The sequence below is a fragment of the Larimichthys crocea genome, chromosome IX, assembly GCF_000972845.2.
Source record: "Larimichthys crocea isolate SSNF chromosome IX, L_crocea_2.0, whole genome shotgun sequence".
Classification (NCBI taxonomy): domain Eukaryota; kingdom Metazoa; phylum Chordata; class Actinopteri; family Sciaenidae; genus Larimichthys; species Larimichthys crocea.
The window spans coordinates 9,002,368-9,019,402 of NC_040019.1; the positions used below are offsets into that span (position 1 = coordinate 9,002,368).

At 38.5% G+C, this 17,035-nt stretch overlaps 1 protein-coding gene across 7 annotated transcripts in view; it reads right to left on the reverse strand.

The window, feature by feature from the left end:
* fubp3 (far upstream element (FUSE) binding protein 3) overlaps positions 1 to 2,797 on the reverse strand; it is a 23,212-nt gene extending 20,415 nt beyond the window's left edge. For all 7 annotated transcript variants that reach the window (XM_027282121.1, XM_027282117.1, XM_027282120.1 and 4 more), the window contains exon 1: positions 2,658 to 2,797. In XM_027282121.1, coding sequence (XP_027137922.1) covers positions 2,658 to 2,753 — 96 coding nt within the window. In that variant the 5' untranslated portion in view covers positions 2,754 to 2,797. The remainder of the gene's footprint in view (positions 1 to 2,657) is intronic.
* Between the last annotated feature and the right edge of the window lie 14,238 nt (positions 2,798 to 17,035).

Sequence of the window (17,035 nt, forward strand, 5' to 3'; positions counted from 1 at the left end):
CTGTATGCAGAGGCCTCTACATGGTTTAATGTAGGCATGATGAAGCGTGCTTGTTTGGGATCATTTTATAGTGGTTAACGGCTGATTATAAATATAAAGTCTTACCATCTTACAGAATAAAAGCACCTAAAATAATGAAAGAATTTGCTGATTTACAGAATAAAAGCACCTAAAATAATGAAAGAATTTGCTGATTTAGATGTGTACCACACAAAATGAAAGATGCACGTGCATGCGCTTATATATTCCTCGCAGCAGTCGGTCAGGTTTACAGTCATGCAGTCTGGTGGATTTTGTGGCAAACTGTCTGGTACAAACTGTCTAACCTACAGTTGAAACCCTTCGATGCCTACTGAGGCCTCTGGGTAAACACCACTGTGAGCTGGACCTGCCTCCAAGACCGATTCACTTCTTTAATGCAATCTTTGCTGAGTGAATATACATTTAAAAAAAACAGAGCAAGCTTAAATGGTAGGTTTCAGACTTGAAGCCATAAAATGTGTACCTAAATGTCTGATTTGTCTAAAAATATGAAGTGTAATCATGTGACATGTGGTCACGTGGGAAGAGAAGTATGTATAGTTTATATTTAGGGTACGAGAACACCTCGTCCATTTGGGCGCTGTGGCACAACTGTTGTCGTCTACACTCACCACAACCCTGCCGTCTAACGCAGTTTAGTTTCTGCATTTTACAAGAAACTGTTTGTTTTCAGCTGTTTACACAGTGTTAATGTTTAGGATCAAGATGGGATACATTTAATGACACTGAGACAGTGGCAAGTTGAAAAACACAACACAGACGGAGGAAGTGGCAAGCAGAAGGAGGCAGAATGCAAATAATTAGCACATGGCAGGCCGACTGCAGAGGTCAACATCTGGTCATTTAGGCTAATGAGTTAATGGACCTTTACACAGAGGTGTGCTTTGCTCGTAAACAGAAAAAATAAATAAAAAAACGCCCTTGATTGAAATTCAGCATGTGCAGCTTCAAGATCTAAATGTCACTTTCACTGACTGCAGTCTGTAGGAACTAACACCATGCATGCACCAAATGTTAAAAATTCTCGCTGACTAACATTGATATCATGTGATTACTTCCCTTCTCTATAAAGCACATATGGACACTCACATGGTAACTCACATCAGCCACGAACCAATGAAGTCAGGCATGAATCGTTTTTTGTAAACGTGTGATTAAATCTGAGGTTTATCTTCGATTACAAACCGCCAAGTGTTTGGCTTTTACATGTCGCAAGAGCCAGCTCGAAGCCCACGATCAAAAAAAAATCGCTTATGCCCTACTTGTTTACCGCCGAGAGGTTATAATGTGAAACCCTGTGGAGACGGCGTGAGCAAACATATGCGAAAGTGGAAGTTTATAGAGGGCTTTAAAAAAAAAAAAAAATCATTGTGACAGGACATTTACAGACAGTGACACGTACTCACAATTACCGTGTTTAATTATAATGATAATGTGCACGGTTATGCAAGATGTGTGTGAGTATTCAAACACGCATTACTTGTTTATATCTAGGGCGACAATCTACACAGGGGGAAAGCTCAACTGGGTGGCTGTATGACTAAAGTCCAATTTACACACTGAACTGCAGTCATCTTTTATTACAGCTCTACTTTTCCGCTCAACTTTTAGAAAAGGGTCGTCCAATGAAACCGGGGCGATGTTTAGTGTGTTAGTGTGCAGGATTTTTAAAATGATATTTTTCCAGGTATTTTTCCCAGGCAGCAATGGAAAAATCCAAGTGTGCACAACAGGAGGAGTGGAGGGGGGCTTATTTGAACAGATGACGTTACATTACATGGCCTTACTCCAACGCTGCCTGTTAGGACACATAGTACCACACACACACACACACACACACACACACACACACACACGCTAGCCTAGCTTAGCATCTACTAGCTTGATCACATGTGTTATTGTGCGCTACAAGTTGAATATACAGGAGGCTGATAATTGAGTTAAAGAAAAAGGGACAGGAGGGGATTTAAACCTTTAGTACTGAGCGTGATTACTGATTAAGCTCCCGGTGTGTGTGTGTGTGTTTAAGTGGGGCAACAGCAGCCAGTTCAAGCTAACTTCAACTAAAAAATAAATAAATAAATAAAAAACTAGCAGGGCTAACTTTGTGACAGCGTGTCAGACTCTCGAGGCTTCGTGTCCTAAATTAAAAAACAAAAAGTGTAGAGGAGGTGAAGCTGAGCTAGTCAAACTTGTGGTGGTGAAGTTAGCGAGGCTAAGCTAACCGCAACTTCTGTGACTTGACAACAGGTTGCAGTGTGTGAGCTCAAACTTATCAAAGTTACACAAACTTCGACACCACGAGAGGCCTCGGTGTTTTTTTGTTTGGTTTTTTGTGGCGTGAGACACGGCTTCCCCGGTGGTCTGCGCGGCGTGGACACTTTTCTTTGACGCCGTCTCGTGTAAAGTCTAATCTGTCCTCTCTAGCTATGCTACTCCGCGTTAGCTCGCCTGCTAGCTTGCTGTGTGCATGAGGAGTGTTTGTGGTAGGTTAGGGGGTGTCCTGACTTTAAAAAAAATAAAAAAGGAAGAAAGTCCTGCCTTTGCTTCACATGCAAACACGCTGTTCGTGGTCCCAAAGCTTGTACGCTTGTGTTCGCCGAAGAGCGTTTTACCTGTCGGACCCGGCGTATCGTGTCTGCGAAGTCATCTTTCGTTCCGGGCTGAGCCACCGAGGCCTGTCCCTGAACCAGCTCCGCCATCATCATCATCCGCCTCGGCAGCTGAGAGCCACACTTAAAAAAAAAAAAAAAAAAAAAGGAGTAGCACACGTGCCAAAGCCAAAGCTCCGCGAGCCACATGATCTCGCGAGTTGATGGAAGACCACATACATGCAAGGAAAACACAGTAAACACGTTTAAATACAGCAAAATAACACAATATATAGACTATGATGCATCAAACGTCATATCCTCTCTAACACAAGAGTATTTGGTTGATACTTTTATACTTTAGAAGTATCATACTTTCATACTTTGGGGCACATACATGCAAGGAAAACACAGCAAACACGTTTAAATACAGCAAAATAACACAATATATAGACTATGATGCATCAAACGTCATATCATCTCTAATACAAGAGTATGTGATTAATACTTTCATACTTTGGGACACATACATGCAAGGAAAACACAGTAAACATGTTTAAATACAGCAAAATAACACAATATATAGACTATGATGCATCAAACGTCATATCACTTTTAATACAAGAGTATTTGATTGATACTTTTATACTTTAGAAGTATCATACTTTCATACTCTGGGACACATACATGCAAGGAAAACACAGTTAACACGTTTAAATACAGCAAAATAATACAATATATAGACTATGATGCATCAAACGTCACATCATCTCTAATACAATAGTATTTGATTGATACTTTCATACTTTAGAAGTATCATACTTTCATACTCTGGGACACATACATGCAAGGAAAACACAGTAAACATGTTTAAATACAGCAAAATAACACAATATATAGGCTATGATGCATCAAACGTCATATCATCTCTAATACAATAGTATTTGATTGATACTTTTATACTTTAGAAGTATCATACTTTCATACTTTGGGACACATACATGCAAGGAAAACACAGTAAACACGTTTAAATACAGCAAAATAACACAATATATAGACCCTGATGCATCAAACGTCATATCCCCTCTAATACAAGAGTATTTGATTGATACTTTCATACTTTGGGACACATACATGCAAGGAAAACACAGTAAACGCGTTTAAATACAGCAAAATAACACAATATATAGACTATGATGCATCAAACGTCATATCCTCTCTAATACAAGAGTATTTGATTGATACTTTCATACTCTGGGACACATACATGCAAGGAAAACACAGTTAACATGTTTAAATACAGCAAAATAACACAATATATAGGCTATGATACATCAAACGTCATATCCTCTCTAATACAAGAGTATTTGGTTGATACTTTCATACTTTGGGACACATACATGCAAGGAAAACACAGTAAACACGTTTAAATACAGCAAAATAACACAATATATAGACTATGATGCATCAAACGTCACATCTTCTCTAATACAAGAGTATGTGATTGATACTTTCATACTTTGGGACACATACATGCAAGGAAAACACAGTTAACACGTTTAAATGCAGCAAAATAACACAATATATAGACTATGATGCATCAAACGTCATATCCTCTCTAATACAAGAGTATGTGATTGATACTTTCATACTTTGGGACACATACATGCAAGGAAAACACAGTTAACACGTTTTAAATACAGCAAAATAACACAACATATAGGCTATGATAGATCAAACACCATATCCTCTCTAATACAAGAGTATTTGATTGATATCAATATATAAAAATACATTTTTCAATCAGTCAATTAGTCAATAAAACGTGGGAATATCAGTTCAAACCCAAGCTGACATCTTAAAATGTTTTGTTTTGTTCACACAAAATGCAAATTTATTCAATTTATAATGTTGCACATTGCTGCTTGGGAACCGGAGGGTTGCCAGTTCGAGTCCCAAAGTATGAATCAGAATCAGAAATACTTTATTAATCCCCGCAGGGAAATTGTTTTTGTTACAGCAGCTCCCAAACGGTAAGTGAGATGGTAAGTGAAGTGACAGCAAGAAAACAAAACTTTAACCCTATACACCTATACAATATCCTATTTTAACACTATATACACATGTATAAATAACAGTTAAATAAAACCAGTGACAGTAAAATAAAAACCAATGAACCATGAAAGGTGGACTGGTAGCTGGAGAGGTGCCATTTCATCTTCTGGGCACTGCCGTGGTACACTTGAGCAAGGCACCGGACCCCTAACTGCTCCCAGGGCACTGCTCCATGGCATCCCATCACTCCACCATTTCTCCACATTTGCATGTCTATGAGTACTTTGTGTATGTGTGGTTGTATTTCAGGTAAAAATGCATAAAAAATAACTTACATGAAGAAAGAATTTCTCCTCAAAGGTATCTATAAATTAAAAACATGTTTATTTCTGCTGTGAAGTTGGACATTTTAATACGAGGACTTATGGAGATTGACTTGTTCTGCAGCCAGCATCAAGTGGCTGCTTGAGTAGCACACGTGCTACGATATGCTATGATACAAAACACCTCCTCCTTTCTAATGCAATGCAGTAGTTGATTGATATCTAATATACATACATACATTTTTCAATTGAAATAATAGTCCATAAAAGTCAATAAAATTGTGGGAATGACAGTCCAAAACAAAGCTGACATCTTAAAATGTTTTGTTTTGTTCATGCAATATGCAAAGATATTCAGTTTACAATGATATAAGACATTTCTTATTGACATTTCTACCTGGTAAAGGACTTAAGCAGTTAGCAATGTATAATAACTTGAACGAACCAATGTGATCCAATACAACAACAAACACATCTCAATATAATGCAGTCCAGTTTAACACTAACCAAGCTAAAACCTTAGTAGTAAACAAAAGAGTTAAATTAAATACCTCTCTTTATGGCAGTTGTTGTATTAAATCACCTTGTTTTGTACAAAGGTGCCTAATGAAGTGGCTGGTCAGTATATATGATCTCTTATATTGTTATATATCAATCTATAAATTAGTAGGGACACACCTTCTCAGTGTTTCAGTGTTTTTTCTTTATTTTCCTCATTTTCTACATGGCAGATTAACACTGAAGATATCAAAACTATGAATCAACACATATGGAATTATGTGGTAAACAAAAAAAGTGTAAGATAAGCAAAAATGTGTTTTATATTTTATATTCTGATGACACCTTTAACTTTCTTTATATAATGTAATACTACGATAAGCAGTTCTACTGAAATAAACTGACACCTGGAGTCGCATATCTTTTTATGTGTAAACCTACCTGACAAGAGTAAAGTTGATACTGACATAATTAGGCCAATACTACATTTGATAATGCGCTGAAATACAGTCACTGAAATACTTCTAAAACAAGATGTATAAAACAAAACAAAAGAAATTACTGGAAAACGTTTGTTCTCTTCTGTAATCTGTTCGTCTTCAGACTAACTTTATTTCTGGATTCACTCTTGGTCTACACAACGTGTTTGTTAAAAATGAAAAATGAAACAGAAAACCCAAACATACACACAGTCACAGCTCCCTCTACGGAGCCACATAGATGTTTTAAATTGACTTATTTTCTATTTATAGTTCCAACATTGTAAGCTGTTTTGACAGAATAAAAAAAAACCCATCCGACACGACAAAATGAAGACTGAGGAATACTGGTTTTCTCTCTTGCTGGAAACATGTGGAAACATCTATTGTTGCACATCTGGAAAAAGCCAGCAGCCAGACAGAAGAAAGTAAAATTGCTGCAAATTTCCAAACTGTTTATGCAAAACAGTTCCTGCTCCATAAATTGTATCCAAACCTCAATGAGCAAAGTCTTAAACTTAGAATGACTGTGTGGTCCAGCCGAAAGAAGCAGTTCAAATTTATTGAAGTGTTTGTTTCTGAGTGTCTGATGAAGCTTTTCTTCAGCACATATGCATTACTTTAATTTTCTTAATGATGTACAGTGCCCAGCACTATCTATTGATATTAAAAGATGAAATCTGTCAGATTTCTTATGTCAACACAAGAGGAAATGCACTAGCCTGAAGCCTATAATAAATAACTGTTTCCCACTATGGTTACTTATGTGCAACATGCTCATGCAGCTGCTTGCAAAGGCATGATTGACCTCGAATTTGAGACAAGCAGATTGGTGTGCTGTGTCTTACAGACATCCGTGCAGATATCAATTTCCTTTCCTAGTCAGCCCCAGGGCATGTTATCACCTCCAAAAAAGAAGCAGGGAAATTAAGAGAAAGCTGAAGGCTGTTCCCAGACGAACACCTCTAAATGAAGACCTCCAATTTAGCATGACTGAAGTATGATCCCTGCCCTGGCCCTAACATATTGCTACCATGTGCTGTCCAATGTATTCAAGGTGGCTGGGAAATGATTTCAGAGCTGTGGTATCAAATGGTGTGAGGTGGTGGTCGTCATATATAGATGATGTATATGTCTGACCATGGATGCAAACACACACACACACACACACACACACACACACACACACACACACACATAGATAGTTATAGTGAATTCAGTCCTCATCTAGTCAAACAGCCTAGAAATTAAAGGCAGTTAAAGCAGGTGTGGGTCGCTGGCATACCGCCAGTCAAACAGTGGGAACTGAGTTAGTGTGTTTGTGTGTGTGTGTGTGTGTGTGTGTGTGTGGAGCTGTGGTTACCGTAGGAGGCTGATCAAGTGTCACACACAAACACAGCTTCCTCCCTGTCATTGTCTTGCAGAGAATGGACTCCTGTTCCCAGGGTTCACTGTTGTAAAAACTGTAGGGCCGCTCGTCAAAGTAGTGCATGTGAGCACGCAAAGCATTTGGTCTCTGAAGATGAAAAAAAGTTTAAGAAATCATCATCGTGGGCTGAGTAATTTAACCATTTTTCATCGCAGAGAGAGCGAGCAATGTTTTTGTGGTCAGGAATACATGCCCAGCTGGACAACCAAGCATTTGGGGGGAAAAAAATGAACATCAATATTGGCACACTTATTCTTTTTAACTACTGAGCTTTTACCTCCTCCTCTCTCCTCCTCAATCTCAAAAGAACCGGCCATATGAAACTGTAATTGCTTTATAATTGCCACGGTTCTGCTATGGGCGTACATTTCTAAAGACAGGATACAAGAAACGGATAGTGTTTCATCCAGAGACCTCTGAGGTATCTCAAAACAGCTTTCATTCAGGAGCACATTGTTCATGCAGAGAGAAGAAGCAGTGCATATAAAAAGTGGTGGCTCTCATATTAATACTCAGAATAGGCCAAGCAAAATCTGCAGCATCTAACATAAGTCATGTCTAAACATTCACTCAGTTCTACTTTTTGTATGAGCCTCGTTATTTCAGTACAGTTTATAATGTACTCTGTTTGTTTTATTGTTAATAAAGGACTCCGTTTAGCATAGCACTCCCTTTTATTCCTCTTCTTCCTTGTCAAATCCTGGTGCCTACATTGCCCACAATGCAGCTCATGCATTCAAGGGTCAAGATTTGGGTGTGTTGTGCTAGTAGTGGCTAATGTAAGGCTTTATCACTGACTATAAAGGATGGACAGCATATCCTATTTCTGAAGAGTTTTTGAAATCTGTGGCGCTGGCGCTGCCATGTTGGCAGTCCTGCCTCCTGGTTAATTTAAAAATCGGCAAAGATGCAGACCTGAGGTGGGCCGAATGACGCCAGACAAGCCATCTGTAATGGCACCTACCTGTCGATCAAAGCGGCCATGCTGTTTATTATGCATAACTTTAAGCCTTAATATAATTTGAACAAGGTGAATTCTATAAAGATTCACCCTCAGTACATTTGTCATGAATGGGGAAATTAGCTATAGAGACCAAAACTGTTTTTTGAACCAGGCTGTAAACATGTTTATTTCTGCTGTGAAGTTGAACATTTTAACATGGGGGCTTATGGAGAATGACTTGTTCTGCAGCCAGCCTCAAGTAGACATTCGAGGTACTGCAGTTTTTGGCACTTCTGCGTAGGCTTCATTTCACAGCCACGGAGGATTGGTGAAGATGTGAAGATGTGTTATGCTAGTGATGTCTAATGTACGGGTTATACAACTTTTTTAACATGTCAGTCACACTCCCCAAGACCTGTAAACAGGCCTGCATGTGTAAAGTTGGTAGAGTTCCCCTTTAAATTTGTTGTATTGCTGTTAAGAAAAGAAGTAAATACAGTTATTGAGTTAAGTTATTAACAAGTCTAAACTTAAACCAAATCAATGTTTTTTTATGTCCAGTCACTCTTTCATAAACACACACACCAATAAAGCTGTGTATAATAATAATATAATAAAGCGAAAGCACCATGTTTTTCTCTTCTAACTTCAATTGATTTTCCAATAAATAGTTCTAGCTGTACTTGAATTATGTTATTGGTAAGTTGTGTTTATTTATCTTTATATGGAGTCCGAACTTAAAATGGTGCCAACCCAGTTTGAATATGTCTGTGGAATAAAATATAAATATATAAAATATATTTAAAAAAAAACACAGACTGAAATAACACAATAAAAGAGAGGAAAATAAAAAGCAGGAGGCAGGAGTGTCATGGGAGGTGACAGAGTAACATGAGGGACAAACAAACAAACAAAAAATCTCTGATGGGTAACATCCTTTCTTGAAAGAGAAGATTGACAGATGAAAAGGATAAACAGACCAGCTTTGTCAAATAATGGGAGAGACACACGTTTACCTCCCTGTTTTTTACCTCTCTTCCATTTTACTTTGCAGCCACCTCCTCCTCCTCCTCCTCCTCCCCCTCCTCCATAAGCCACTTTGCTTTGAGTCAGCTCTGTATCTGTATTTTAAATGACTCAATTACATGGGATCCTGCGGTGAAAATTACGGATGTTTTTTCACTATTTCCCTCCACTGGGATACCATGGCCCCTCCCTGGCTCCAATAACCCCCCTCGTCCTCGTCCTCCTCCTTCCTCCATCCCTCTCTCTTGGCCTCTCTCTCCACCTGTCCTATTTTCCTCCTCTCCCAACATCGCCCATTTTTCTTGATAAACGCTCGCTTTGCTGTGCGTATCTCCGACTGAGAGGAAATAATAGCTAAATGGTCTTGTTTGTGAGCTCTCTGCACAGTGAGCTGACAAAGAGTGTTTTGCAGGTAATTCTTCTGCTGCGACCACACAACGAGCCACTGAAAAAGGCTTTCTTAAGGATGACACAAGGCGCTGTTCAAATCCAAACACCAGGCATGACAGAAATAAAAGTATATCAGCAAGCAGAGTTGCAGAGATGGACAGAATGTTTTTTTTTATTCATCCAAAGCAAAGCTCTATTGTGATTCCTTTCAGCACTTTTATGGGGGTCTGAAACATTTTAAAAGTGGAATCCATCTTTGATGTAGTTTGGCGGTGTTGAATCTACTCTCAGGATAAGACCCTCACCTACTGCTGTGTTGGTGTGTGTACGGCTTGGATCAGTTTTAAGGTACATCTACAGGTCTCAGGAAGCAAAACATGTCCTTCTCATTTCATGAAAAGTAAGGAGGACAGATCTTGGAAGGCTGTCCAACAGACAGTTGGCAAGCTTTTTTATTGCTATGTCATTGTGGTACACTAAAGGCACTGTACTGAAATTACTTAAGAAAGCTTTTATCCTAATCTGAGACAGACTTCATGAGTTTTTGGATTACCATTGCTTTTTTATGCTTGTGATTTTTATATGAAAGGTCCAATTTGTACATATATACTGGGAGAGTTCTGGTGGTTCTGATGTTATTTACTTTTTTTTTCAGTGACACACCAGAATCAAAAGGGAACATTTCGAGTATCAATACAGTGTCAGATATAAAAACAAGTAACAAGAAAAGAAAAACCAACATCAAATACACAAAATAAAAACACAAATTGGTCACTCACTTCTAAATAAAAGTCAAACATGGAGTTGGCTTAAACAGAGATATATAAAAACCCAAACCCAAAATCCCAGCATGTTATAAATTCACACAAAGAAAAACTGTACATGTAAAAGACAATCAGGGTGGCTACTCTGGAATAATCCTAAAAATAAATTTCAATGCATGTGCAAAAAATGGTCCCCAAGTTTTATTAAACGTTGCAAATGAACCATGTATTATGCACCTAACTTTCTTTAGTTTCTGATCTTATTTAATTATCATAGAAAAAATATTACTATTGAATGATGATTCTTTCTTCTTGTCATCAGCCCAATAACAACAAATAAGATATTGCTTGTGCGATGGAAATCTTTGCTTTCTTTTCACCATTTTCATTGTCACATGTTGTTATGACTGTGGTCATTATTTTTGTGTCGTAGTCTGTGTGTTTTTTGTGTGCCTTGCGTTTGTCTATTTCACATGCAAAAAGGATGTGCCATCCCCAGGAGGTGATTGGTGGACTAATTTCCGATCCTAGCCCGTAAAATATTGTTTTCTCAATTTACTTTGTATTGGAATATCAATAAGGGAAATATATGCAATACACTGTCAGTATGTGGACTTCTGTAGCTGATGTGGTGAACAATTGAAGTGTTTGTCTGTGTCTCTATCTGAGTTTTTTTTACTGTCACTGAAATAGGTTCAGAGCTGTCATTCATTTATTAATTAGTATCTATTTATTATCTTTTTTCTACTTTTCTCTGGTTTGGGCAGGAATGGCGTAATACTTTATGTATCATAAACAAGAAAATCCTTTAACCATCATTTTATAACATATTTGCTATGAAGACGAGTTAAACACCCAGCCCAAACAGCCTGCATACCCTGTGGAGTAATTCAGGCACAATCGGAAATAACCTACACTGCATTACCATCCATCATAACACACCATAACAACCAAATAACCAGCACTATTAAACATTTAGATCGTCTAAGGGATTCACTGAGAGTGGGGCAGACAAAGCTACAAGGATAGCCACCTTGAACCTGATAGGCCTCTCATACATTCACCACCTCGCAGACCAACAGATCGAAGAACATAAATGAGTGTGTGGCTGCAAACAAACCCCACCAGTGCACCCCCGGGAGGAGAGGAGGGGAAGGGAAGAGGCACGAGCCAAGTCCCTTTCAAATAAAGGAGATAAATCTATTGATTTGAGATCAGCGTGCTGCATTACTGCTGCTGCCCCAGGGGATCTGGGAAGTGGAGGAGGGTGTAATGGTGAAGATGGTTTGTAGCCAGTGCTTGGGGCATGGTTCTGGAGATGGTAGTCTGTTTGTCGGCCGGCACACCACTTCAGTCCAGACTGAAATATCACAACAAACTACTGGATGGACTGGGATGAAGTTTTGCACAGACATTCTGACTTTGCTATCTCGACTTTTCTTCTCATCCTGTTACTTACTGATACTTTGGGCATTTAGTGAAATGTCTTGACAACTGTTGGGCGTGTTGGCCATGGTGGACTGTCATAATGATCTCTGATCTCTCTGTACTGCATGGATCCCAGCCTAACACTCACCAGCCACGTCCAGCACTGCCTTGTTATCATTCCTATCTTAGGATGTCTGCCACCACCCAGCCCCTGCATTGCTTGGATCTTACCACCAGACATCCACCTGCCCCTGCATCATTTCCCTCCAGGTTTTGTTAATAAAACTTTTATAAATTGTTCTCAGTGCCTGGTCGTGTTTCCACTTTGGATCCACTTTGTTCTACATAACATGCACAGTTGTTCATATTTCCCTCATGATGAGTTGCAATAACCTTGGTGATCCTCTGACTTTTCATCTGGCACCATCATCTGGTCATAATATTTATTTGTCCAGTACTTTGGTTATGATCAAATATCTGCAAAGCATCACACCGCACTAAGCTAAGATGGTGAACATGGTTACACCTGTTTAACATAAGCATATTAGCATTGTACAAGTACAAGAAAAAACCCACAGAGCCTCTAGCATGGCTACAGAGTCTCAGTCTTGTTTGTATCAGCTGGTAATGGAAAAGACACCCTGCGTGCTGAAATCTTGATTTCTGAGATGTGCAGATGGGCTCCCGACCTGAAGTTGGCCTATACATTATGTATGAAGTAGGATGCCAACAACAAGCTCAACAGGTCTGAACAGTTGGCAAAAAACTGACACTGCTGTTTAGCCTGCCACATGGATCTGGAATACAGCCAGCTATATATATACTGTATACTGTAGCGCACAGATTTGCTGCTGACTAAGACCACATAATGAAAAGCACTTTCATTACATTAGCGTCGGTGCTATGTGGTGAATGGAGAATGTAGGAAGTAAGTTTTTTATATTTACCTGGTTCTCTATGCTATGAGGATGTGAATGGATTTGTCATAAAAAAGTTAATGAGATTGATTTTTACAACAAATGTTCAATATATTATATATAATTGGTTTTATATACTGCTGTAATCATTAGTAACCATCCATCAGTTTTCTATGGAAGGTTACTAAGGGAGGTGAAGGGCTGGAGCTGATCCCGGCTCACTTTGGCTGAAAGGTGGGGTACACTCTGGACAAGTTGCCAGTTCATTAAAGAATATAATACACTAACTATTTCAGTTTCAGTGACACCTACTAGGTACCAATATGTACATTAATTATCCACCAACCAACACCTCTAAAGTTGGTTCTAACGTTGTACAAACATGAGCATATATGTCTTTCTTATTACATTCTCATCAAGAAAGCAACTCAGCATATTTCCCCAAATATTTAACTATACTGTTAAGCGTTCCCATTAAGGATGGAAAATGCCAAAAAGTTAGCAACCTGCACCTCAACTTCAGCTCCCAATTATAGCAGTGTAACTTAATCTGGCATTGGAAAGGGTATTGATTCTTGTTAGCCCCGTAGAGCCTGCAGATTCCAGTCTAGTCAATGTTAGTGGGTAGTTGAGCTACATTTTGTTGTAACAGGAGACAGGAAAGTCCTCACACTCATTAACCCTTTTAGATGAGCAACATTGAGCAGCAGGCAAAATATTTCTATTTTTCCATCAATATTTCATCACCGGCTCAGGCCAAACAAAGCCAGGGGCTTTGACCGTAATGGTCCCATCTGTCTATAGATCGTAAGGACATGGTGTCCTTTGACACCAGAAAATCGGCTTCGACATCAAGGAAAAACACTGCACTCACAATCGCAGGATCCATGGATGTTAGCTAGCCTGGAAGGCAAAGTGTATCCTGCTTTATTTTGATGGTTCCTCACAGATGGTCTCTTGATGTTGTGGCAGGAGATCAAGTTTCACAAGTATGAATGAAGTGGATATTTCGGCTATTAGGACAAATCAGCTCTGTTCGAGTACATCAATGGCATTTATACCCACATAAAATATATGGCTGCTTATGGCTGCTGGAAATTTCTATTCCCCTTTCACCTGATACAAAGTCCTAAACTGCCTGGGTTTGCTCAGAAACACTTTCATAATCCTAATTTAGTCAAACCACATTAACAAAACATTCTTCACACAATATCCGTTGCTCATCCTCTGTTTATTACTATTTATGCTATTCCATCTAAGTATAAATATAAATAATAGATTGTATTAAGCCAACAGTATTGGCATTGTATCCTGGCCTGTAAATCTCTTATTGTTTCTTAGCAATAAGAGAGTGACCTCATCATCTTTGCCAGGCCCATTAGCTTTCTGCACAAACCTCAGGGGACCAGTCCATTAACCCCTTACCTGCTAAGTAAAGTAACATTAAGAGAAATGTTGAGAAACAAGGAGTTGACAGTTTATCGAGAAATAATTGAGAGTGTTCTTGGTATATATAAAAATAAAATATTGTGTGATAGTGGCAATGGCAACAAGGACAGAAACAGACAAATAAAAAAAGGAAACCCAGTTAAGTTAAAGTAGGAAATGTTCAAATAATATCAATGCACAAGTTAAATCTGGAATGTGGAAATGGACCAGAGACAAGGCGACTGACATTACAATAGAGCCCCGATATGGCTCACTGTGCTTGGGTTACAAAAACCATAGTGAAGGAAAGCAACTTTGACCTCTAATTGATGGTAATTAACCTCCCATGGTCATTGTTCATGTCTCATTGTGTTTTAAGAGGAGAGGTCAGTGAACACGGGAGCCTTTTCCATACAGACAGGTAAATGAAGAGCACAGATTGAATGACCACAAAATATTCTGATGGGTAAAAGACATTCTAATTATTCTTTTTGTCCCCACAAATGAATATCACTGTTACTGAGTTAAAAATGTTTTTAACGTTAACAGTGATTTTCAGTTTGAACTCAAAAAGCTTTATTGTCCCTCAGATATGAATATGTATAAGTGAGTTGATAGGTTAAAAGTTATTTCTGAGAAGATGAAACAAATACGGTACTAATAGTGGCCTTCTCTGCATCTTCTTGGATACTCACCCCAATATTTAAGTCAGTTATTACAGCCAGTGTTGGTAGTGTTGGCTGCTAATGAGTGGAATTTGTTACAATAAACACTAAAACTGGATAAATTAATGTCAATTACAGCTTTTAAGGGTGTATATATGATGTTTTTCTAATAATACTAAATGTTTTATTTCTGTTTGATCTGATTATTGTGTCACTTTTTTCTTTTTGTTTTATGTTCTTGTTCTAGTGTCTGTCATTGTTAAATTCTTATTGACATCTATCGTTTTTTGATTCATGATGATATATTACATTCCAATCTAATTTAATAATTGATTAAAATAGAAAGATAACTTCTGAATAAAAAAAATAAAATAAACAACTTCCTGCAAAGTGTGTGATATCTGCTATTCAAATGGTTTAAAAGCAGATATTGAACTGGGAAGCCAGACAGGTAATATTACAGATAATAGGTATTCACCCAACAATGAAATTCAATTTCCACTTAGGTAGCAGTACACACACACACACACACGTAACAACAGCTGAGTTAAACGGAAACAAAACTAAAGAGTTTACAGTCGTGCTACCGGCTCTGTGAAGCTGTACTAATGCACAAATGTGCTTTGAGCTAAATTCTAACATTATAACATGCTCCCAGTGATATTTGTAGTATATTGATATTTAGCAGCTATAATGTTTAGCATTTTAGTTTGACTTGTTAGGTATTAATATGCAGCAAACAGAAGTTATGACCTGATGATGCTGCTTGATGAAAAGTCAGGAGATCAAAGTTTTCATTATTAATTCTCCGGGGACCATAAATGTGTCAAAGTAGTCAATCCAGAATCCAGCATGGCTAAAATGCATATGTACCACTTTGAATAATTTACTAATGAGTTATAGATTACAATTAGCTTTAACAAGAACACATTTGTGGTTGCCAGGTTGTGGAAATCACGTTGGTTTGCCTCCTGAAAAAAAGACCTGTGAAGAATCCAGACCACAATCCAGGTACTGACAACCTTTTTTAAACATCTATATCTGCTGTCTGGGTGAAATAGTGTGTAAACCATTTATTATTGACTTATTAACATTTAGAACCGTGTATGAATTATTATTATTATTATTATTATTATTTGCTGTATGGTAAATTACCAAATGGAAAGATAGCAAAGGGATAACACAAAAGTTGTTCTTTGCAACACCTTATAACTTATAAATAAACATTCCATATATAATTTATCACTTTCAAAGTACAAACCATTAATAAAAGGGTGCCTAATAAGAAAGTGGAACAAAACAAACAGAACAAAAACTGAAAAACTTCACGTGTCTCTACACTTTCTTGTTCTCCCAAACCTTCGATCATCCATTTCCAGCATGGTGCCCTCTCATTGCCGGCGGCTCTGCACTTCATCTCAAGAGGTCATAGACCCTGATCCTGAACAATAGCCTCTTTTGTACATGTGCTGTTGGAGAGTGACAAGGACTTGAAGGTTAGTCGACCTGGACTCCTGAGGAGACACGGTCGCACAGGAGTGTCCATTAGGGCCCGCAACGCCACCGACTTTCATGTTGTGCTATTGTTACACAGCTCTCCCTTGAGAGGTAGACACAGAGTGGGTAATGAGGGGTAATTGGTCCAGGGTCAAGGATGATTAATTCCCTTGGTCAGGTGTCAGCCAGTTTTTATACCTGGCTGGCTGGGTAGACAGGTAGGGGGGGAGAGGAAGGTGGGTGGAATATGAGACGCAGTAGATGAGTGGGTAAGTAGACATGGATCCAGGCGCGTACATACATGCACAGCTAGTTGATCAGAGAAGTTAGTATCAAGTCCAGATTTGACTTTAAATACAGAAACCAGCTGTCTGTTTCTAAGACAAAAGACAGCTATGACATTAATAAAAATTTCCAAGGATCATATCTTTCCTTCCAGAAATAAAGTTGAAAGGTCACCACGATCCTCCCCCTCCAACCACTGAAGCCAGATTGAGATTGATAGCTGTCCCCATCCCTCCTACCTCCCCTTCAGCTTGACTGACTAATCTGAATACCTC